We start from the raw sequence: 24,721 nt of genomic DNA, 5'->3' as shown, positions 1-24,721 counted from the left end.
CCCAGCACTTTGGGAGGCTGAGGCAGGTAGGTCACTTGAATCCAAGAGTTTGGGACCAGCCTGTCCAGCATGGTGAAACCCTGTCTCTACTAAAAATATAAAAATTAGCCAGGTGTGGTGGCGAATGCCTATAATCCCAGCTACTCAGGTGGCTGAAGTACAAGAATCACTCGAACCTGGGAGACAGGGGTTGTAGTGAGCCAAGACTGTACCACTGCACTCCAGCCTGGGCAACAGAGCAAGACTCAATTTTAATAATAATAATAATAATAATAATGGGGCTTATATAACAAAATTAGGGGTGGACCACGAGGTCAGGAGTTCAAGAACAGCCTGGTCAAGATGGTGAAACCCCATCTTTATTAAAAACTACAAAAAATTAGCTGGGTGCAGTGGCAGGCACCTGTAATCCCAGCTACTTGGGATGCTGAGGCAGGAAAATTGCTTGAACCTGAGTGGCAGAGATTGCAGTAAGCTGAGATCACGCTACTGCACTCCAGCTTGGTCAACAGAGTGAGACTCTGTCTCAGAAAAAAAAAAAAAAAAGAAACTTCGGATAATACAAAGAGCTCCAAAGGGCATCCAGATAATAGAGTTATTATAGAGTTATTAGGCAGAGACTTTAAACAACTATGCTAAATATATTCAAATAAAAAAGGCAAGATTGGGATTTTCCAGAAGAAAATAGGAACTATAATATAAAGCAGGACCAAATGAAGATTCTACAACTAAAAACAAAACAAAACAAAACAAAACCGGGAACTATGAACTCAATGACTGGTTTAATACCAGATTAGACACAGTGAAAGAAAAATATCAGTGAACTAGGAAACAGACAGGAAGAAAATACCCAGAATGAAGCATAAGAAACAGAAGGATAAATACAGAAAAGAGAGTAAGATACAGAGAGTATAGTAACACATGGGGTATATATGCAAGTTGAGTTAAAGGAGTAAAGTGACAATAGATAGAAACCATATTTAAAGAAATAATGGCTTAAAGTCTTCTGGAATTAATGAGAGGCATCAAAGTCAGATTCAAGTATCTCTATGAATTCCACCAGAATAATACAAAGAAAACCACACTGAGGCCTAACAAAGCAAATTGCTGAACACTAAAACACAGAAATTGAAAGCAGCCAGACATGAGGTGGGGTAAGGTTCTTTTTAAAGGAGCAAAGAATAAGACAAGGAGTGGTGGCTCATGTCTGTAAGCCCAGCACTTTGGGATACCTAGGTGGGAAGATCAGTTGAGCCCAGGAGTTCAAGATGGGCCTTGGCAACATGGTGAAAACCCGTCTCCACAAAAAATACAAAAATTAGCTGGGCATTGTGGCATGTGCCTGTGGTCCTAGCCACTCGGGAGGCTGAGGTGGGAGGACTGCTTGAGCCCTGGGAGGCAGAAGCTGCAGTGAGGTATGACTGTGTCACCGCACTCCAGCCTGGTGACAGAGTGAAACTTATTTCAAGACAAACAAACAAACAAAACAAAAGACAGAGATGGCCAAAAAGTCAGAGAGCTGACAAAAGAAAAAAAAAAAAAAAAGGAAGTCAGGAAAAACTTAGGTCCCTTGATGACAATGTTGAGAAGGCAGATCTCTAGACTTCTTGCTAACTAAACAATACATGTCTTTATAGTCCAAATCACAGTAAGTCAGATACTGTTACTTATAGCAGACACTATTCCTGATATAATGCTTAACAGAAGAGATAGTAAAGACTAGTGTTCAAACAAAACTTAATATTTAAAGGTATAATTGGTGAGAATTTTCCTGAATTAAAAAAATACATGAATCCTCAGACTGAATATGGTGGGCCAAGCAGGAAGGAAAAAAATAAATAAATGTGTGTGTGTGTGTGTATACATATTCATACCTGGATACAATATAATAAAGCTAGAGGACCAAACATATCAAGGCTACTAAGGAGAAGGCAGTCTGCCTACAAAGAAATGAATTAGGCCAGGTAAGGTGGCTCACACCTGTAATCCCAGCATTTTGGGAGGCTGAGGTGAGTGGATTGCTTGAGCCCTGGAGTTTGAGACCAGCCTAGGCAACATGGCAAAACCCCATCTCTACTAAAAACATAAAAATGAGTTGGGCATGGTGGTATGCCCCTGTAGTCCCAGCTACTCAGCTACTCAGGAAGCTGAGGCAAGAGGACTACTTAATCCCAGGATGTAGAAGCTGCAGTGAGCCATGATTTCACCACTGCACTGCAGCCTGGGTGGCAGAGTGAGATACTTTGAGGAAAAAAAAAAAAAAGACTCAACAGAAAAATTTCTCTAGCTATAAAACTTTGATACAAAACCACAATAGTACAAAGAAAGAAAACTTCAATTTTACCTACGAAAATGTATGCAACAGTCTTACAATATTAGAATAGAATTCTTTTTCTTTTCGGAGACAGGGTTTTGCTATGTCACCCAGGCTGGAGTGCAGCAGTATGATGACAGCTCACTGCAGCCTTGAACTCCTGAACTCAAAGGGATCCTCCCACCTCAGCCTCCCTAGTAGCCAGGACTACAGGGGCATGCCACTACACCTGGTCAATTTAAAAATTTTTTATAGAGATAAGAGTCTTGCTATGTTGCTCAGGCTGGTCTCGAACTTCCGGCCTCAAGCAATCCTCCTGCCCTGGCCTTCCAAAGTGCTGGGATTACAGATGTGAATCACTCCACCTGGCCTAGAATAGAATTTGGAATAGCATATCAGAAAAAATCACGACTAATCAGAGTTCATTGAGAAATGCAAGGATGGTTCAACGATAGAAGGTTAATTGATACAATAAACAACATTTTCTCTAATCTTGTCTTCTCATTTTATTTCGTCAATTTGATCTTCAATTACTGATATCTTTTTTTCCACTTGATTGAATCAGCTGTTGAAGCTTGTGTGTGCATCACGAAGTTCTCGTGCCATGGTTTTCAGCTCCATCAGGTCATTTAAAATCTTCTCTACACTGTTTATTCTAGTTAGCCATTCGTCTAACCTTTTTTAAAGGTTTTTAGCTTCCTTGCGATGGGTTAGAACATGCTCATTAGCTCAGAGAAGTTTGTTATTGCTGACCTTCTGCAGCCTACTTCGACAAACTCATCAAAGTCATTCTCTGTCTAGCTTTGTTCTGTTGCTGGCGAGGAGCTGCAATTCTTTGGAGGAGATGAAGTGCTCTGATTTTTGGAATTTTCAGCTTTTCTGCTCTGGTTTCTCCCCATCTTTGTGGCTTTTATCTACCTTTAGTCTTTGATGTTGGTAATCTACAGATGGCGTTTTGGTGTGGATGTCCTTTTTGTTGATGTTGAAGCTATTCCTTTCTGTTTGTTAGTTTTCCTTCTAACAGTCACATCCCTCAGCTGCAGGTCTGTTGAAGTTTGCTGGAGGTCCACTCCAGACCCTGTTTGCCTGGGAATCACCAGCAGAGGATGTAGAACAGCAAATATTGCTGCCTGATCCTTCCTCTGGAAGCTTTGTCCCAAAGGGGCACCTACCTGTCTGAGGTGTCTTTCGGCCCCTACTGGGAGATGTTTCCCAGTCAGGCTACACTTTGAGGAGGCAGTCTGTCCGTTCTCAGAGCTCAAACACCGTGCTGGGAGAAGCACTGCTCTCTTCAGAGCTGTCAGACAGGGACGTTTTAAGTCTGCAGAAGTTTCTGCTGCCTTTTGTTCAGCTATGCCCTGCCCACAGAGGAGGAGTCTATAGAGGCAGTAGGCCTTGCGGAACTGCAGTGGGCTCCTCCCAGTTCGAGCTTTCCGGCTGCTCTGTTTACCTACTCAACCTTCAGTAATGGCAGACGCCCCTCCCCCTGCCAGGCTGCTGCCTCACAGATTGATCTCAGACTGCTGTGCTAGCACTGAGTAAGGCTCCGTCGGCATGGGACCCACTGAGCCAGGCATGGGAGAGAATCTCCTGGTCTGCTGGTTGCTAAGAATGTGGGAAAAGCCCAGTATTTGGGCAGAAGTGTCCCGTTTTTTCAGGTACAGTCTGTCATGGTGTCCTTTGCTTAGGAAAGGGAAATCCCCTGACCCTTTGCGCTTCCTGAGTGAGGTGACGTCCTGCCTTGCTTCGGCTCACCCTCCATGGAGTGCGCCCAGTGTCCAACCAGTTCCAATGAGATAAATCAGGTACCTCAGATGGAAATGCAGAAATCACCTGTCCTCTGCATCAATCACGCTGGGAGCTGCAGACCAGAGCTGTTCCTATTCCCACATTTTCATATTAAAGCAAAAATACACACAATGGTCTCAACAGATGCAGAAAAGCCATTCATAAAATTTAATATTTCTTCATGATAAAAATTTGAGCAAGGTAAGGGCCAGGCATAGTGGCTCACACCTGTAATCCCAGCACTTTGGGAGGCCTAGGCAGGCAGATCACCTGAGTTCAGGAGTTCAAGACCAGCCTGGCCAACATAGTGAAACTCCATCTCTATTAAAAATACAAAAATTAGCTGGGCAGAGTGGCATGCACCTGTAGTCTCAACTGTCCGGGAGACTGAGGCAGGAGAATTGCTTGAACCCAGGAGGTAGAGGTTGCCATGAGCCAGGATTGCACCTCTGCACTCCAGCCTGGGAGACACAGTGAGACTCCATCTCAAACAAAAATAATAAAAATAAAATAAAATAAAAAAACTCTGAACAAGGTAGAGAGAGAGAATTTTGACAAGATATCTATCAAAAACAAAAAGCTAACTTCACATTTAACAGTAAAACTTCAGAAGCACATCCAGGACCAATATAAGGATGCTAGCTTATCAGTAAATTACATAACTGGCTACACAGAACTAAAGAGAATTTCAACCAAACCATCAGAACTAATTAAGAGTTTGAGATTATGCTGTATATAATATTTACATTAAAAAAATAGCATTCTGCCATACCAGTTAATAACCAACTGGAAAATGTAAAAAGAAAAAAGAAAGCCCATTTGCAACTACTACAGCAAAAAAAATCTACGAATAAAAAATAAAATATGGGAAAAAACTTCACGAAGATTTTTTTTTTTTTTTTTTTTTTTTGAGGCAGAGTCTCGCTCTGTCACCCAGGCTGGAGTGTAGTGGCGCGATCTCGGCTCACTGCAAGCTCCGCCTCCCAGGTTGCCGCCATTCTCCTGCCTCAGCCTCCTGAGTAGCTGGGACTACAGGCGCCCGCCACCGCGCCCGGCTAATTTTTTGTATTTTTAGTAGAGACGGGGTTTAACCGTGGTCTCGATCTCCTGCCCTTGTGATCCGCCCGCCTCGGCCTCCCAAAGTGATTACAGGCATGAGCCACTGCGCCCGGCCAAGTTTTTTTTTTTTTTTTTGAGATGGAGTCTCCCTCTGTTGCCCAGGCTGCAGTACAGTGGCATGATCTCGGCTCACTGCAAGCTCTGCCTTGTGGGTTCACGTCATTTTCCTGCCTCAGCCTCCTGAGTAGCTGGGACTACAGGTGCCTGCGACCACACCCGACTAATTTTTTTTTTTTTGTATTTTTCGTAGAGACGGGGTTTCACCATGTTAGCCAGGATGGTCTCGATCTCCTGACCTCGTGATCTGCTCGCCTCGGCCTCCCAAAGTGGATAATTATAAGATATTTAAGGCAAAAAGATTATCAAAATTCTTACCAATTGTAGCTTATACAACATTCATGGAATAAAAACTTACTTGATCCATAAATTGAGCTCAGTTCCCATAAAAATCTCAGTAAGTCTTTTTATAAAGGACTAAGTGTAACAAGGGCAATTACAAAGAACAGCAATGTGTGGAAACTCTTGACATACTACATATCAAGACTTATAAAATTCTGTATTAAGATAGTGTGGTGCTAGTAGAAAGTCAGAAAGTGCCCAAAACAGAACTACATATTTAGGAAAACTTGGTATGATATAGATGGCATTATAAGCTAAGAATAGACTACTCAATAAGTGGTGTTGAGACAATTAGTTACCTATATGGAAAAAAAATTAGATTCCCTACTTCACATTGATTTTTTTTTTTTTTTTTTTTTTTTGAGACGGAGTCTCGCTCTGTCGCCCGGTCTGGAGTGCAGTGGCCGGATCTCAGCTCACTGCAAGCTCCGCCTCCCGGGTTTACGCCATTCTCCTGCCTCAGCCTCCCGAGTAGCTGGGACTACAGGCGACCACCACCACTCCCGGCTAGTTTTTTGTGTTTTTAGTAGAGACGGGGTTTCACCGTGTTAGCCAGGATGGTCTCGATCTCCTGACCTCGTGATCCGCCCGTCTCGGCCTCCCAAAGTGCTGGGATTACAGGCTTGAGCCACCGCGCCCGGCCTTCACATTGATTTTTATACAAAGTTAGTTCCATGTGGATTAAATATATAAATGGGAAAACCAGAAGATTTAAAAGAAAACATACAGAAGAGCCGTTCTGATCTAGGTAGACAGGATTTCTCGACCAAGACAAAAAGCACAAACAATAAAATATGACAGTTTTGGCAATATTAAAATAAAAAACATCTGTACAAAAAATTGAACATAAATATAAAGAAGAGAAACCACACAGTGATATTAGCAAAATGTAACAAAAAAGGATTAGTATTAACAATACTCTTACAAATTGATAAGCAAAGATAAAGCCAATAGAAAATTGGGCAACAGAAAAAACAAAAACAGATTTAAAAAATAATAAACATTAACATGTAACTATATATAATATATATATTACTGTTACATTGTTAAGTTTTAGATACAAAATGCATATAAATAGCACAAACCTAAGTACTAACGTTAAAAAACATTACTGGGTATGCGAAACACCAAATAAGGACAATAGTCACTACTACAAAGAAGAATGGGAGAGTTTAACTTTTATTTTTAAAAATGCGACATAAATCTGGCAAATGTTAACATTTTTTAAAGTTGGGTAGTGAATAAACAGGTATTCTTACTCTCTACTAGTCTCTGTGTTTAAAATATTTCATGATAAAGTGGGCAAATGGTTAATTTTACATAAAAAGAACTTTAACAGATGCAAAAAATGAAACCTCTTCTCATTCGACAAGCAGTCTAAATGGGGAAAAAAGAACCGAATCATAAAAAAGGTAGCAGATAATGTCACCGTGGCTTACCAGCCTAATTAAAGCTTATTACTTGTTATGTATATATCCTTATTAAACTAAGTAGTTACCGTGTTAAAGCATTTTAGTGTCTAAATAAAAGATTTCAGAACACAGCAGAAATACATTCCAATATGTTGGGGTTTTTACGCTTAGGAAAATCTACAATAGTAGTTGATTTGACATTTGAATCACACCTATCTGAATTAAGATGTCCAGTACTACCAAACAAAAGCCACACGATGCCACGAAACACTCCCAACTCTGCATGTTTTAGCCTTTTCAAAGTCCTAGAAACCAACTGATACTGATTAAAAACCAAACAAAAAACTACAGCCCTCAGAAAAATACATCATTTTGCACACAAAGGCCATCCATGGGCCTCAGATCTAGAACTCCTGCTTTAATGTTGCTTCTCCAATCTCAAACTGAAACATTGGCTGAGTTACGTTGGAAAAGAAGGCAAAGTGTTCGGGGCCTGAGTTCTAGTTGCGTAAAACCTTTCGGGCTTTCGGCAACTTCTCGAGAGGTTAACACCTTTAACGAGACTTTGCTCCCTACCGATGCCGTGGCTGGACAAATGCCTCGGTCAACTGCTACAGACCCAAAGTCTATGCTCTAAAGATAGTGAAGCCGTTCTGTCAAAGTGAAAACAGAAAGGGTAGGTAGGAAGCTGCCCCGCTTTCTTTCAAGCACAGAGACCCACAGAGACGCCCAGGAGTTCCCGAAAAAAACGTTGGTGCTTAAGAGTTGCCGGGTCAGAAACAGCTGTGAGACACTGAAAAATCCCCACTGGTAAGCGCCCCAGTTCCACTTCGACCCCTACCCGCAAGGTTGGGGACTGGTTAAAAGGGGGGAGGGAATACCTCCCCCAACAACCGCTTCAACCGCCTTCGGCCAAGTCCCCGCTCGGGCCCACCAACCTCACAGCCTGAAGAATCCCACACTCACTGGAAAGTGGGGCCGGGTCCTGGTCCCGGTCCGGCTCCCAGAATTCGGCGGGTCTCCCAGGGTTTGGGGGGAGGTGGCGGCTGGGACGCCATCTCCTCCGCCTCCGCTCGGCTCCCGCTCCTACCCCGGACTGTCCAGGCCAGCGTAGACCAGCACCTCGAGCGCAAGGCACAACGGGCAGAACACCGAGCCGTCCACCCCTCCCACCCTGGCAGTCAGAACAAGGCTTGAGTTACTTCGCCAGCTGAATCCATACAGCGAGAGGATGCTACTAATTTGTGGGAAGAAACACGTTCTTTGTATTTGCCCCAGAAAGAGCTCCTGTTCTAAATCTCAGGGTAAAGGCTCATCGATATTTCTGGCAGCGGCTACGACTCCCTAGACGTCAGAGTCCGACAGAGGCTTTTCTGGGAGTGGACCAGTAAGGCTGGGAGTAAAGCCCCACGGACTCCTACAGTCGCGGGGGCGGTGGGGTGAGGTGGCAAAGTAGGCGATTTGACGGATTTCCCTACAAACAAGAAGGGAGAAGCTCACTTGGTCCTAGCGAGAACGGGCTGGTACTTTCGTTTAAAGCCCACGTTTCCTCGGGGAACAGAATTGCTAGACGCAATAGGTGCGTTGTCTTTAGTCTTCCCCGTTCCCTTCGAGGGCCGGAAGGGGTTAAATCTCAGGCTCCGGCGTCTGGGGAGAAGGTGAGGCGGGTAGGTATGAGGTGAAGCAGTGCAGACTGGGTGCAGAAGAGGTGTGGCGAGAGAGAGAGGTCATTTCTTTCCTGCTGGAGCGGCTTTGTTAGCAAAGGAGGGGTGAGTGGGAAATCTGTTGCACCTGACCGAAGGGGGAAGGGCTTGCTTGGCCAAAACTGAGGCTTGAGGTTAGATCTCGGGATGAACTTTTTTCAAGAGTCCACAGTAGATTCCATAGCTGAATGTTTCAGAAGCCCAGTGAAGTGTGATCACCTTTTTCCCCGTAAATCCACACCCCCAGCCCCACGCCGCGGTACGAATGACACCCTTCGGTAGGGAAAGGAGTTTAAAAGATCTTAGGATATGAGACTCAGGCAGTTTTTTCTCACACCCTGCTCCTTTCCTCGTTTTCGATGACTAGTTTTTGTAATCGTCCAGGAGGTGAAAATAAAGTCCTTCCTCTCCTCCAGTAAGCCAGAGACTGGGCTAGTTATCCTTGGTCTGGGGAGGAGGGATTCAGTCCTCCTAGGGAGCCTGACACGTGAAAGGCGGCTGTGTAGCAACTTGTTAGCGTTGTTTCTATAAAACAAACACGTAAACGAAAAGCAAACATCTTGAGGGTAACCAACACTGGAAAACTTACATTGTGGGATGCCTTTTTCAGGGCTTGCTTTCAAACATAATCTAATATGGACAACCGATTTCTGATATCTTATGAAATCCTGACATTTCATTGCCTCACGATGAAACAATCAAATTTAAGGCGTAACGTGTTTTCTCCTTTTAATGTTAACATTCTTGAGAAGTTGATAGATTGTTGGTAGGTGAAAATGATGTTGAGAGGTTTGTAAATTCATAGCTCGTTTATTAACACACATTCAAAAGAGGTCTTTTTGTTTTTGGGGGGTCTATTTTTAGACCTCTTCAAATTACTCAGGACTGGAAGTTTTGTAATTCTCATCAATCAGGTTTGGGAACTTCTCAGAGCCAGGAGTTTGTAATGTGTCGTTTATTCGCTTTGCATGATACCTTTGTTCTTGTGAATTTATTGGAGAAATAAACATTGTCTTATAGCCATGGAAAATAAAATAAATTTTAATATAGCTATTTAAGTCTCTAGGGAAATCTTCGTTAAGTGTCCTTTTAAAGTGCTTATTGATTTGTTTATTGGAAGAGGGTGTATTTGTGTCTCTTTTTGAGTTAAATGTTACTTCTGAATTAAGTAAAATCCTTAAGCTAAGCTAATGGAGGAAAAATAGAATAACCGGTGAAACAGAAACAGTTTCTCTGTGTATGTAGTCAGAGATGCACTGTAAATGCTTATATTCAGCCCCTCACAGCATCCAATCTTTTCTCTGCATTAAACTAGATTAAATGGACTGGGAAAAGGGATACAGATCACTAATAAATAATAATGACTTGACCTTGACCACACAGATTTTATTTATTTATTTATATATTTATTTATGTATTTTGAGATGGAGTCTTGGTCTTTTGCCCAGGCTGGAGTACAGTGGTGCGATCTTGGCTCACTGCAACCTCTGCCTCCTGGGTTCAGGCGATTCTCCTGCCTCAGCCTCCGGAGTAGCTGGGACTACAAGCACGTGCCACCATGCCTGGCTAATTTTTTGTATTTTTAGTAGAGATGGCATTTCATCGTGTTAACCAGGATGGTCTTGCTCTCCGGACCTCATGATCCGCCTGCCATGGCCTCCCAAAGTGCTGGGCTTACTGCAACCTCCACCTACTGGGTTCAAGCCATTCTCCTGCCTCAACCTCCCGAGTAGCAGGGATTAAAGGCACGTACCACCACACCTGGCTAATTTTTGTATTTTAATACAGATGGAGTTTCACCATGTTGGCCAGGCTGGTCTTGAACTCCAAACCTCAAGTGATATGCCTGCCTTGGCCTCCCAAAGTGCTAGGATTACAGGCGTGAGCCACTGGGCCTGGCCAGATCTTCATTGTTTAGAGGCTGTTTTCCACATATTCTGTCTTCTTTCTTGAAAATACCCTGGAGCCCAAATTCACTTAGACAACCCTAAATACGCGTTTCTCAATTCTGGTGTCTCAAAGTTGTCACCTAGTCAGCTTGTATGGTGTGTCCATACAAGCCTGATTTTTTTCTCCCTGCCGACTCACATATTCACCTGAATTAGAATTCAGCCAGATGCAATCTGTTTTTAGTCGTCCTGGCTGCTGAACTGATTTTTATGGTGAAGAGTTCTATGTAACTATATACCTGTCTTCCTCATTATTTTGTGCAAGAATCTTGGTAAGTGGCCCCAAACATTTAGCAACTTGCAAGTAAGTAGTAAGTTTTAGAGGTGTGGAAAACACAAACTAGAAGAATCATATCTTTATACTAAGCTGTTGGGAAGAGCTTCACCCTTCCACAAATTTTAAGCAAGTTCGTTTGAATTATGAAACTGCACAAATTAAAAGATGCCACTGTCTATGACCACAGTTATAGCATGCCACAAGATTGCCATGCAATGATTATTTTCTAAAATATTGGTAGTTGATCATTTTAAGGTAATATGGACTGTTTCACTAATTAGAAGATCTAGTTTTGCTGAACAAATTAGGTTGTTTGAATTTTTAGTACCCCTTCTTCCTGGTAACAGGAGACAAATTTGCCCTCATTCCCTATATAGTATTTTTTTGTGAGCTTATTTAAATTGCAAAAATTGGCAACTTAAGCAAACCGTTGCTCTCAAATACCATGTACTTAATTTGTTTTTGTTGGAGGTTTTTTGTTGTTGTTGTTTGTTTGTTTTTTTGAGATGGAGTTTCACTGTCATTGCCCAGGCTAGAGTGAAGTGGCGCAATCTTGGCTCGTTGCAACTTCCGCCTCCCAGGGTTCAAGCGATTCTCTTGTCTCAGCCTCCTGAGTAGCTGGGAGTACAGGCACAACGCCAACACACCTGGCTAATAGTTTTTGTATTTTTAGTAGAGATGGGGCTTCACCATGTTGGCCAGGCTGGTCTCAAACTCCTGACCTCAGAAGATCCACCCACCTCGGCCTCCCAAAGTGCTGGGATTACAGGCATGAGCTACTGCACCTGACCAAATTTGAGTAATATTTTTAGATTTTATGACTGGCTTTGGGGAAAGGGAGTTCTGGTTTCTATGACTCACCTTGAGGAAGAGGGACTGTAGTTTTTCTATGACTAGTCTGGGGAAGAATGAGACTGAGAGACAGGAGGGCAGAAGGTCAGAGAAAAAGTGTTGCTTCTGAGGCTGCTGCTGAGACCTTCATTTTGGGGTATGGCTTTCTAAGCCCCACCACCAGCAAACTCATTTTTAATTTCTTATAGGAAAAGTTTAATGAATTAACTTTGTACAATACTGAATGGTACAAAACAAAGAGCAAAATTTCACCCTGTACCTCTGTTTTCATTACCCTCTTCAGAAGCAACCATTCTTGATTATTTTTATTTCTTTTGATCAACTTAGTTATATTGATATATTTTATCATAATCCAGAATGCTAAACTAAATTTCTTAACAATTAGAAACTTTTACTGGATCCATTTTATAAACTTCCTTCAAGTTTGTATTTTATAATATGTGTATAATGAAAGGGGCTTGGTTAGAGAGTACACAATAGTGCTTTTCAAATGAAAGCTAGTTTTTATCCCTAAACATGATGACTTGTCTGTGACAGTAAAACGCAGAAGCTGATCATTAGTTTTACTTTTTTTCTTTCTAGTTATAATTATTCAGTATGTTCCCACTGACTGAGGAAAACAAGCATGTGGCCCAGTTGTTGCTCAGTACTGGTACTTGTCCAAGATGTATCTTCAGATTCTGTGGTGTGGATTTTCATGCACCTTACAAACTTCCATACAAGGTATTTTCTTCTTTTTTTTTCAAGTTAAGAGAAGGTTCTCTATATTTTACAATGAATGCCTGTACTTTTGAGGGCAGGTATATATTCATAACTCTTTTTTAAATTAAAAATCTATAATAAAATGAGTGATTCTTAATTTTGGAATAGTCTCAGAAATGTAAGTTCCTTCTTAAGTGATTATATCTAGGTATCTAACATTTAGTGTAATGGGATCTTTGTGGAGGAACTCCCTGGTACATTTAACGTTTATATAGATGTTTCGTAAAGGATATCTAAACAGAATATCACAAAATATTGCTTCCTCCCAGGAGGGGCTAATATTCCTTACATGTCCTACTAAGTGGAAGCATTGTGGGTATGGTTGCCTTTTTTTGTTTTTTCCCATTTTCTATATTACTAGTGGTATTTATAAATAGGTATTTGGAATCCTTTAGAAATAAATACTTACCATAATCGTTACTGTTATTAATGACAAAAGTAATATACAGAGATCTTTGACATTTATGGTAATATACAGAGAGCTTTGACGTTTCATATAATACTTTTTGCATAAGATGTGTAACATTTATGAAATGTTTGATTCTAAAAGTGATATTCTTTTTAGAGGCAGATAGTAATAATACATATGTAAATATATACTTTATAAACAGTATGTATACAACATATACACACACAGTTTCTTGTAATTTAAAAAATTGTCCAGGAGTTAGTAGTATCAGTTATTTTTAAAATGTTATTAGTTGTTTCTATTAGTTTGGCAATAATAATACACAATATTCAATTATCATTACTATATGTCAAGCTCTCATATAATTCTCATAAACTGATTAGGTAAGTACGTACTATGATTGTCTCTATTTTCAGATGAAGAAACTGAGATACAGAGAGGTTAAGCAACCTGCCCAAAGTTACACAGCTATTAAGTGAGCAAGCTAGGATTTGAGCAGTCTGACTGAATTCAAAACCTAGGATTTGGAGCTAGAAGACATGGATTTGAATCCCAGTTCCACCACTTTGCAGCTTCAGTTTACTGCTCTGTAAATGGGAATGCTGATAATACCCACCTCACAGGACTTTAAGGGACGATGCCTAATAAAGTATGTGGAAACACTTTGAAAACCAGAAATTGGCTGGGCGCGGTGGCTCACGCCTGTAATCCCAGCACTGTGGGAGGTCAAGGTGGGTAGATCATGAGGTCAGGGGTTCAAGACCAGCCTGGCCAAGAAGGTGAAAGCCTGTCTCTACTAAAAATACAAAAGTTAGCTGGGCGCTGTGGCAGATGCCTGTAATCCCAGCTACTTGGGAGGCTGAGGCAGGAGAAACGCTTGAACTTGGGGGTCGGGGGTGCGGAGGTTGCAGTGAGCCGAGATTGTGCCACTGCACTCTAGCCTGGGTGACAGTGTGAGACTCCGTCTGAAAATTAAGAAAACAAAAACAAAAAACAAACCAGAAATGGTACTTGTGCTATGATGATTTAAATATGTGTATATTCATTTATACACAATATGACTGTAAAGTAATAAGTCTGGTTTTGTGTAACCCTGCTTACACATTTTTTTCAGATTATTATTCTATTATATGTTATTACATTTTAAATTTATATTAAACTATTATTCTATTATGTTATTAGATTGTAAATTTATATTAAGAGACTGTTACCAACTTTTGTTTGTTTCATTTTATGTAAAGAAATATACAAGAATATTTGGACAGGTTTTTGGAAATGTTCTTAAATTTTGATCTGTTCTATTCATGTAGCTATGTATGTATATGCACATCTGTATATGCACTATGTTTTACCTATATTATAGATTTTAGGTAACAACAAACATACTTGTGTGAGTCCAAATGTACCTGTATATGTATGTACGTATATTTATCTGTTAAATCAGGAGAGCTAATTTCTCAATAAAGTGGATTTAAATTTGTTTGAGTGGAAGATTTTTTTCCCTTTAGAGTCAGTAAATTGTCATCTGAATGAATTTGAAAAAGATACTTTTTCATCAATGGCATAAAAAACATGTCTAAACAAAACAGAGGAAGATACTCTGAGTATTTAGATGAGAGGGATATCTGAATGAGAGAAATATGAGAATGGTTTCAAAGAAATGCAAGTTCTAATACAAGACAGAAATTAGGCAAACTAGAATATAGTAGAGCATGTCTTTCAATTAATATATGGAAATGGTTTATAATCATATGCTAACTTTCAGCATTGTCAGCATTTGTGTACTTAGTAAATTTCTCCAAATTATTTTTACTTATTAGACTACCTCTAATGATCAGATTTCATATTAAATAAATATACTTGTGAGCTTTTAGTAATTGTGAGATTATTAAATAACCTAGCAAGGATGGAAATTCAGTTTGTATTTTTATATGTTAATCATTAGAACTGAAGTTTGTTTTTACTGAAATTAGCAAGTGAATGACTCTCACAACAGAATTACAAATTAACAAATTTGTAATGGAGCCTTTCTCCCTCAGATTTATGACTTTTGCTTCACTGATATATGGAACTCTTTTGAAAAAGTATTCCCACATATATAATTGAGATAGGTAATTCTCTTTTAAATTCCATAAAAGCCAGTGCTGGCTAATAAAATAACTGGATTGCTTCAGAATTGATATGTCAACATTGTAAAATCTGTGATATGTCCTAATTTTCACTCGTATTTTCTTGTTTCATCTTACCTAGAAAGCCTTAAGGACATCGTCAGTGGGTCATTACTTTTTCTTTCATTAACTTTCCAGGAGTTGCTCAATGAACTACAGAAATTTCTGGAAACTGAAAAAGATGAATTAATTTTGGAAGTTATGAACCCACCTCCCAAGAAAATTCGACTGCAAGAACTGGAAGATAGTATTGATAATCTAAGTCAAAATGGAGAGGGAAGGATCTCTGTTAGTCAAGATGGAAGCATTGCTTCCAAGAACTCAAATTTAAATGTATGTAATGTATGCCTAGGAATTCTTCAAGAATTCTGTGAGAAAGATTTCATTAAAAAGGTAAATAACCTGTTTTTCATTATAGGTGCAATTATGTAGAGATTTTCAGTCTTAAGACCAAGAATTCTTTTTTCTTTCCTTTTTTGGAGATAGGACAATTCTTTTTTCTTTTCTTTTTTGGGTTTTATTCTGTTGCCTAGGCTGAAGTGCAGTGGTACAATCACAGCTCACTGCAGCCTCTAACTCCTGGGACTCAAGCAATCCTCCTACATCAGCCTTCTGAGTAGCTAGGACTATAGGCACATACCACCATGCCCACCTAATTTTTTTTTCTTTTTTTTTGAGATGGAGTTTTGCTCTTGTTGTCCAGGCCATAGTGCAATGACGCGATCTTGGCTCATCGCAACCTCCACTTCCCAGGTTCAAGTGATTGTCCTGCCTCAGCCTCCCGAGTAGCTGGGATTACAGGCATGCGCGACCATGCCTGGCTAATTTTGTGTTTTTAGTAGAGACAAGGTTTCTCCATGTTGGTCAGGCTGGTCTCAAACTCCCGACCTCAGATGATCTGCCTGCCTTGGCCTCCCAAAGTGCTGGGATTACAGACATGAGCCACTGCGCCTGGCCCTAATTTTTAAATCTTTTTGTAGAGGTAGGGTCTCCCTATGTTACTGTGCTGGTCTTGAACAACTAGCCTCCAGTCATCCTCGTGTCTTGGCCTCTCAAAGTACTGGGATTACAGGTGTGAGTCACTGCACCCGGCCAAGGCCAAGAATTCTATTTTTTTTTTTTTTTTTTTTTTTTTTTTGAGACGGAGTCTCACTCTGTTGCTCAGGCTGGAGTGCAATGAATGGCATGATCTCGGCTCAATGTAAGCTCTGCCTCTTGTGTCCACGCCATTCTCCTACCTCAGCCTCCCTAGTAACTGGCACTACAGGCACCCAACACCACGCCCGGCTAATTTTTAGTATTTTCAGTAGAGACAGGGTTTTACCGTGTTAGCCAAGATGGTCTCGATCTCTTGACCTCGTGATCTGCCCACCTTTTACAGGCGCAGGCGTGAGCCACCGCACCCGGCCAAATTCTTTTTTTTTTTTTTCGAGACAGAGTTTCACTCTTGTCACCCAGGCTGGAGTGCAGTGGTGCAGTCTCAGCTCACTACAACCTCCACCTCCCAGGTTCAAATGATTCTCTTGCCTCAGCCTCCTGAGTAGCTGCGATTACAGGCATGTGCAGCCACACCCAGCTAATTTTTGTATTTTTAGTAGAGACGGGGTTTCACCATGTGTGCCTGACCTCGGGTCTCAAACTCCTGACCTCAGGTCATGTGCCTGACTTGGCCTCCCAAAATGTTGGGATTATAGGCATGAGCCACCACGCCCGACCTTCTGGTTTTTGTTTTTGTTTTTGTTTTTGTTTTGAGACAGGGTCTCACTGTGTCTCAAAGTGCTGGAGTGCAGTGGCATGATATCGGCTCATTGCAACCTCCACCTCCAGGCTCAGGTGATCCTCATACCTTAGCCTCCCAAGTAACTGGGACTACAGGTGCATGCCACCATGCCCCAGTACAAGAATTTTTATATCGAAAGGAACACTGCCATTCATTTCAACTTGTTTCACACAATTGGATCATTAAAATATTTTCTTAATGTTTTTTAAAAAAACCAAAACCTGCGATTCTCAAATTACTTTTTAATTGACGTATCTGAAAATTAATAAAATGCATATTCATGTGTTTCAGTCATAAGTGCTATTTAATTGAAGAAAAATGTAGCAGTTTGTTTTTATTTTGCTGTTTAACATAGCTGAATTACAGAAAAGTTCATTTCTAGTTGTACTTATTATTGTCCCGAAAAGACAAGTGGTACAGCCCGGTAGAAGGTAAATGATTGAATGTGGGACTGCCTTTTGTTTGTTTTTTCTTTCAAGAGTGCTATATTTGGGTTTGTTTTGTTTGAAAGTTGGAGGTGACCTAATAGAAAGCTATTTTGACACGTAACAGTTTATTCTGCAGATGTTATTCCTGGCTGTTTTGGTTCTTTGTAGTATTAATCTTCAGGGTCATAGTTAGGCAATATTTAATCTCAAGATATTTGTGAGTGTTCCACTGTCAAATGTGAAAGTTTGGAAGTTTTGCCATGTCATCTCCTGGACCAGAAATTCATGTTATTAAGATTAGAGTAAGTAATATTTTCAGCAATTCCTGGGAATTTACGTAATTGTAATGCTTTTTTAGGTGTGCCAAAAGGTTGAGGCCTCTGGGTTTGAATTCACCAGCTTGGTATTTTCAGTCTCCTTCCCACCACAACTATCTGTAAGAGAGGTAAGGTCATTTGCATGCATAAAACTGTATGTGAAGTGCATGCTAGGAATTTCTCAAAAAATGGGAATGTAGAAATATTCCTTACTGTATTATATTTTTTACATTTTGTGTACTTATTGAATGATTGAAGCAATTTATAGCTGCTTAATAAATACTTGTTGAGTGAGTGAATGACAAAAGGAATTAGTTTTGTTCCTAGGACAGCCATCTTTTTTAAAGTCCCTCAATCGGTTGCAGACATTCATTATTAGCTCCATGTGAGGCATGATGGTCAGAGAAAGACATTTGACTAGGTTTCCAGAGATCTTTTGAGGTGGATATGTGCATTTTAGAATAGTCCTAGAATAGGGTCATTTCAATTATGATGAGCCTTATTCCCTCTGGAGTAAAATATAAAAAGATGGCGTATCTTCCAGTCAATGATAAAAGGAAGAGAATTGGCCTCATTTTTTAAAACTGTTTTCTTTGTTAATTGAAAAAAAATTCATTGCTGTATTATTCTCATGTGTCAAAACTGACATGAAAACATAACGTTTTGCTAATATTGTTAAATGAAGTATAGTGAGAAACTTCTGTAATCTTAAATTACAACCATGGGTTCTAAGCATGTTCATTTGTATTTATGAGATGTCTTTTCCCTAAGAAACCTACAGTATCACCAGAACATTACATCATAAACCCTCACTTTCTTTGGGTGAGCATGTTTATTAGCCCTAAATAAGCTGAAGATCGTTGAAGCTGGATAGAATGATAAAGAAGAGCCAGGAAGTGAAAAAGGGTAGGATGATTTTATATAGTATCTGTGTTGCTGACAAGATAACTGAGCAAATGGAAGAATAAAGATGATGATGATGATGATATACTGGGTTTATAAACACTTAGAGTAATTTTCTAGTCAATCATCAAAGCATTTCTCACTGATGTGTCATCTTCTGGTCCAATTTTGGTATAGAGAAACAGATTTCCAAAAGCTAAGTGACTCTCACTTTAGTGAGAGTTTTGAGAAACAAATAGGAATAAGAAGTATATTTTCTGAATGTGGTTATATATCTTACCATCAAACCCTTCCTCTCAAAGCTTATATTTATATATTTCTATAACCCTCAGAACCTGTGAATCAAAGTTTATATTTTTACATTAAGATTCATATTATCCATTTTATCACTTATTTGATGATTTTAACAATATTAGCTTAATGTTACTATTTATAAGGTATTTCTATTCCATATTAGACACAGAAGATACTGTTTTTATTTGTGTTTTTGTGATGGAGTTTCACTCTTGTTGCCCAGGCTGGAGTACAATGGCACCCTCTTGGCTCACTGCAACCTCTGCCTCGCGGGTTCAAGCGATTCTCCTGCCTCAGGCTACCAAGTAGCTGGGCTTATGGGCATGCGTCACCACGCCGGCTAATTTTTTTTTGTATTTTTAGTGGAGACAGGGTTTCTCCACGTTGATCAGGCTGGTCTCGGACACCTGACCTCAGATGATCCGCCCACCTCAGCTTCCCAAAGTGCTGGGATTACAGGCATGAGCCACCGTGCTTGGCCAGAAGATACTGTTTTTAAAAATAGAATTATTCTGCTTAAACTCTACTTTTCATAACTGATTTTAACCAGAAAACTATTTAGTAGAAATATGTAACTGTTCTAATTATTGAAGAATTAATATGTTTCCATAGTTTAATGTGCTATGTTTTATTGTTTTATTTGTAGTAATGAGTATTTTTACCCATTCATTTCCTAAGAATAATAGTTCAAGTAATTACAGTTTTATATGCAGTATACTCTTTTCACATCCCAGGTTTCTTCAGAAAATTATGTTTGTGGTTCAGTTCGTTATTTTCTGTTATTGTTGTGTTACTTTCTTTTTTTTTTTTGAGACAGAGTCTCGCTCTGTCACCCAGACTAGAGTACAGTGGCACGATCTCAGCTCACTGCAAGCTCCGCCTTCTGGGTTCATGCCATTCTCCTGCCTCAGCCTCCCGAGTAGCTGGGACTACAGGCACCCGCCACCATGCCCGGCTAATTTTTTGTATTTTTTAGTAGAAATGGGGTTTCACCGTGTTAACCAGGATGGTCTTGATCGTCTGACCTCATGATCTGCTGGCCTCGGCCTCCCAGAGTGCTGGAATTACAGGCATGAGCCACTGCGCCTGGCCATATGTTACATTCTTTTATTGCTATCTTTTATTACTTCTTTGGAATTGAGATATGCTGTGCAAGCCAGGCTGTATATAAATTACATTTTAAACCACTTATTTGTTATGCATCTCAATTTGAACTAGTTACACATATCTTCAGAATATTCTGCATTTTGAATATAAATTCTGTGATTTCTCTAGTGCCATGTTCTACATTATGGCTTTCAACTTAGACCTTGTAAGTATCTCTACTTTAGAACTTCTTTGTCTGTTTGTAGAACAAACATCAATATACTATCCGTAAAATTGATGTATGTCAATTATCTCATAATTCACACTAGAATATACAATTGAGTCCATTTGAATGATTTGGTTTTTTCCACTTCTAAGAAGTAGATGATCACAGATCTATTTAAAGCAACAATATTTTATCAATATGGTGGTATTTATTATATTCCTGCTTACAAAAGAAATAAGGGGTGGCCTCAAGTAAAGTTTTTTTTTTTTAATTAAATGGCCAGTCGCAGTAGCTCATGCCTGTAATCTCAGCACTTTGGGAGGCTGAGGTGGGAGGATCTCTTGAGTTCAGTTCAAGACCAACCTGGGCAACACAGTGAGAGTCTGTCTCTACAAAAAAATTTAAAAATTAGCTAGGTGTGGTGATGCATATCTGTAGTCCCAGCTATCCTGGATGCCAAGGTGGGAGGCTTGCTTGGGCCTGGGGGGTTGAAGCTGCATTGAGCCATGATCACACCACTGTACTCTAGCCTGGGTGACAGAGTGAGGCCCTGTCTCAAAAAAAAAAATTAAGCAATAAAATTTGCATTAACGCATCTATATTCCTGGTTATACTAATCCTTTTCTGATGATAGCATTTTTTTTTTTTTTTTTTGAGACAAGGTCTTGTTGTGTCAGCCAGGCTGGAGTGCAGTGGTGCAGTCTTGGCCCACTGCAGCCTCCGCCTCCCGAGTTCAAGCCATTTTCCTGCCTCAGCCTCACAAGTAGCTGGGATTACAGGCATGTGCCACCACACCCAACTAATTTCTGTATGGGGTTTTACCATGTTGGTCAGGCTGGTCTCGACCTCCTGATCTCAAGTGATCCACTTGCCTCGGCCTCCCAAAGTTCTGGGATTACAGGTGTGAGCCACCTCTCCTGGCCCCAGTAGTTATTATTTTATCATCATTATAAAAGCATTAATTTAAAAGCTTAGAAAGAAAAGTCTGTATTTTTGTTCATAGTATAATAATCATTTTCCACTGAGTTCGGGAGAATATGGAAGCAGGATGCAGTATATGTCCAAAATGTGTTTTCTTAGAAGGAACTAGCTAATCAACCAGAACAGTTTTAAACTGAATACTACTAAAGAGGAGAAGCATAAGCAGAATTTGAGATTATAAGAGAGTAATAAATACCTTACGACTGTCATGGTGACTTTCTGGGTTTGGTCTTATCATTTGAATGTAATAATGGAAGGATAAATCCTTCTTATAAGGCTCAGATTTGTTAAGGGGAAAGATGTAATAGCGTGATATGGCAAGAAATTATGTACCTGCACTGAGATTTGAGATCCTGAGAGTGATCTCACGGTGGTACCTGTGGTCCCAGCTACTGGGGAGACTGAGGTGGGAGGATCACTGTAGCCCAGGAGGCGGAGGTTGCAGTGAGCTGCGATTGTACCACTGCACTCCCACTCCAGTCTGGAACAAAGTAAAATCCTATCTCAAAAAACAAAACACAACACAACAAAACAAAATAGGATAGATAGAGTAGTAGAAGTATACTGTATAATATCTGGCCAAGGGGAGGATTGATTAATTGCAGATACAAAATAGTCACAAAGGCTAATGAATACAGTGGTGTGAGGGACTCTCAGTGTCTGGGTACATGATGGAAATCATGTTTAACTAAAAATGTGTTATCTGACAACTTTTGGATTGGAACTGTTTCTTTTCCTAAAGTAGTGGTTCTCTAACATGCATGAGACTCACTTGGAGAGTTTCCCAGGCCCCATTCCCAGAGATGCTAATACAGTAGGTCAGGTGAGACTCATGAATTTGCATTTCTAACAAGCTCATAGGTAATGCTGATGCTATTACAACAACACTCTGAGAACCATTTTCCTAAAGGATGGTGGGGCAACTAATCTCGTCCTAAATGAAAAATTGGTAGCCTTTTAAATTTGTATTCCTGAAGGATGGGAAGAAGAGGCATAAGTAGAATATATCCTAAACTTCTGATAGGTGCATTTCAAACACTACAAAGAAAAGGCAAAGAAAAATGGCATAGGATTCTGTGCTGGAAGATAAATTAAAAGGATTGAGAGCATCAAACAAAGTGCAATTCACATTTTAATTCAAACCAAACTATCTCAATGAATAAAAAAAAGGTTGGGGGAAAATACATCTCAATGAAGAAGAAATAGGGATCTCTTTCTGTCCCTACCTCTGTTTTTACACAAAGGCTTGTATTTAGATATATTTATTTGACATTTTAGTTTGGCCTATGAACCCCTGTGTATCTGTCATCCAACTCCAACAGTTAAATTTTTTGCCAATCTGGGATCTATTTCAAAAGAAATACAGGAAAGGTCAAGTCAAATTAATGCAAATGAAAGAGGATGACTTGGCTGGGTGTTGGCTCATGCCTATAATCCCAGCACTTTGGGAGGCTGAGGTGGGTGGATCACCTGAGGTCAGGAGTTCGAGACCAGCCTAGCCAACATAGTAAAATCCCGTCTCTACTAAAAATACAAAAATTAGCCGGGTGTGGTGGTGTGCACCTGTAGTCCCAGCTATTCAGGAGGCTGAGGCAGGATAATCATTTGAACCTGGGAGGCAGAGGCTGCAGTGAGCCGAGATTGTGCCACTGTACTCTATCCTGGGGAGACTACATCTCAAAACAAAAAAACAAAAAAAAAAAAAAAAAAAAAAGAAAGAGATGGCTTACGGCTTATGTCTATGAGAACAGCAACCAGAAAACTAAAGCTACTAATGAATAGAAGCTTTCAAGAATTGCTAAGGAAGATTTGTGGACTTAAAATTATGTTCAGAGCAAGAAAAAGATGAAAAGGATGGATAGATCTGCTATTTGGAACTGATATAGAGAAAGCAGGACTCTGGAAAATCCTGTTTTGCTTGTGTGCTTTATGTCGAGGAAAATGATCTTCCTGCCGAAAAGAGGCAGACTGGTCATTGGTAAGGGAGAATGAATGCTCCACATGGTGAAGCGTTTCAAAATGGGTTCAGGTGTTTAGACCTGGGTGCATTACATTCCAGTATAGCTTCAGAAAGAACTTGTAGCTGTTCCTGATTTTTGAGGGCTTTTAACCCATTTATGCTGGAGGTTGCAAATTTTTTTGGTGAAAAATCAGACCTTGGCGATGACCTTGAGCAGTAGGCTATAAATATCTCCCACAAGCTTAGCGTTCTAATAATGGAACACTAGGAAAATGGGTTAAAAATAGCAGATTTTACAAATGACTAGAGACAGATAAAGGCAGTTGCAATTTTCCAAAGGGGAAGAAAGTTGGCCACAGAGGTCAGGATAAGAGGGGGATGTGATTATAAAATAATGGTAAGAGAGATGTAACATTTATTCTGAAGCTGGAGGAAGGGAGCCATGAGCCAAGGAATGTGGATGTTCTTTTGAAGCTAGAAAAGCCTAGGAAACAGATTTATTACTTACAGCCTCCAGAAGGGAACACAGCCCTGCTGACACCTTGATTTTAACCCAGTGAGACCTGTGTCAGACCTGGGACCTAAAGATAATAAATTGATGTTGTTTTAAACCACTAAATTTGTGATAACTTGTTATAGAAGCAATAGAAAGTGAATGCACATTTAGAGGATTTAGTGCATTTAGGTGGTGGGGCCATCTGAAACCTGGTCACGGGATCCACTGCTGAAGGAGCTTAGGTTATTTAATTTGGAGAATAGATGATGCAGTGGGATGAGTTTGCTTTCCTTAAATATTTGAGGGGCTTCCTTATAAAAGAGGAATTAGATTGCTGCAAGAATAGAATCAAGAGCTATTAAGAATTAAGAATTATCCAGAACAGGATAGATTGTTTCCAGAGACTTCCCGTCACTAGGGTGTTTAAGCCAAGGCTGGAAAATACGATTGTCCCTTGATAGCCATAGGGGGTTGGTTCCAGGACCCCCGAGCCCCTCACAGATACCAAAATCCACAGATGCTTAAGTTTCTCATATAAAATGGTATACTATTTGCATATAACTTACACACATCCTCATATACTTTAAATCATCTCAAGATTACTTATATAATACAATTTGGGGCCGGGCGCAGTGGCTCACGACTGTAATCCCGGCACTTTGGGAGGCTGAGGTGGGCAGATCATGAAGTCAGGAGATTGAGACCATCCTGGCTAACATGGTGAAACCCCATCTCTATTAAAAATATAAAACGAAATTAGCCGGGCATGGTGGCAGGTGCCTGTAGTCCCAGCTACTCGGGAGGCTGAGGCAGGAGAATGGCATGAATCTGGGAGGCGGAGCTTGCAGTGAGCTGGGATTGCACCACTGCATTCCAGCCTGGGTGACAGAGCAAGACTCCGTCTCAACAACAACAACAACAAAATAATAATAATACAATGTGGGTGCTATGTAAATAGTCGTTATGCTACATTATTTGGGGAATAATCACAGGAAAAAGTCTGTACCTGTTCAGTACAGATCCTTTTTCCCCCCAAATGTTTTCTATCCAGGATTGATTGAATCCATAGATGCAGGATCCACAGATACAGAGTGCCAA

The 24,721-nt window shown here is 40.3% G+C and overlaps 2 protein-coding genes across 7 annotated transcripts in view; one reads left to right on the top strand and one right to left on the bottom strand.

Moving 5' to 3' along the window:
- PEX13 (peroxisomal biogenesis factor 13) overlaps positions 1–8,146 on the bottom strand; it is a 37,108-nt gene extending 28,962 nt beyond the window's left edge. Inside the window, exon 1 of the mRNA XM_007970527.3 lies at positions 7,999–8,146. Coding sequence (XP_007968718.1) covers positions 7,999–8,090 — 92 coding nt within the window. The 5' untranslated portion in view covers positions 8,091–8,146. The remainder of the gene's footprint in view (positions 1–7,998) is intronic.
- Positions 7,592–24,721, top strand: part of PUS10 (pseudouridine synthase 10) — a 79,559-nt gene continuing 62,429 nt past the window's right edge. For 2 of the 6 annotated variants that reach the window (XM_007970524.3, XM_038006994.2), the window contains exons 1-4: positions 7,592–7,842; positions 12,396–12,536; positions 15,291–15,545; positions 17,719–17,805. In XM_007970524.3, coding sequence (XP_007968715.2) covers positions 12,411–12,536; positions 15,291–15,545; positions 17,719–17,805 — 468 coding nt within the window. In that variant the 5' untranslated portion in view covers positions 7,592–7,842; positions 12,396–12,410. The other 4 variants (XM_038006985.2, XM_007970515.3, XM_007970521.3 and 1 more) reach the window with 4 other exon arrangements.

Source organism: Chlorocebus sabaeus, chromosome 14 (genome assembly GCF_047675955.1).
Source record: "Chlorocebus sabaeus isolate Y175 chromosome 14, mChlSab1.0.hap1, whole genome shotgun sequence".
Taxonomy (NCBI): domain Eukaryota; kingdom Metazoa; phylum Chordata; class Mammalia; order Primates; family Cercopithecidae; genus Chlorocebus; species Chlorocebus sabaeus.
Note: the sequence above shows the minus strand (reverse complement) of the source record. Positions and strands in the feature narration are given on the sequence as shown.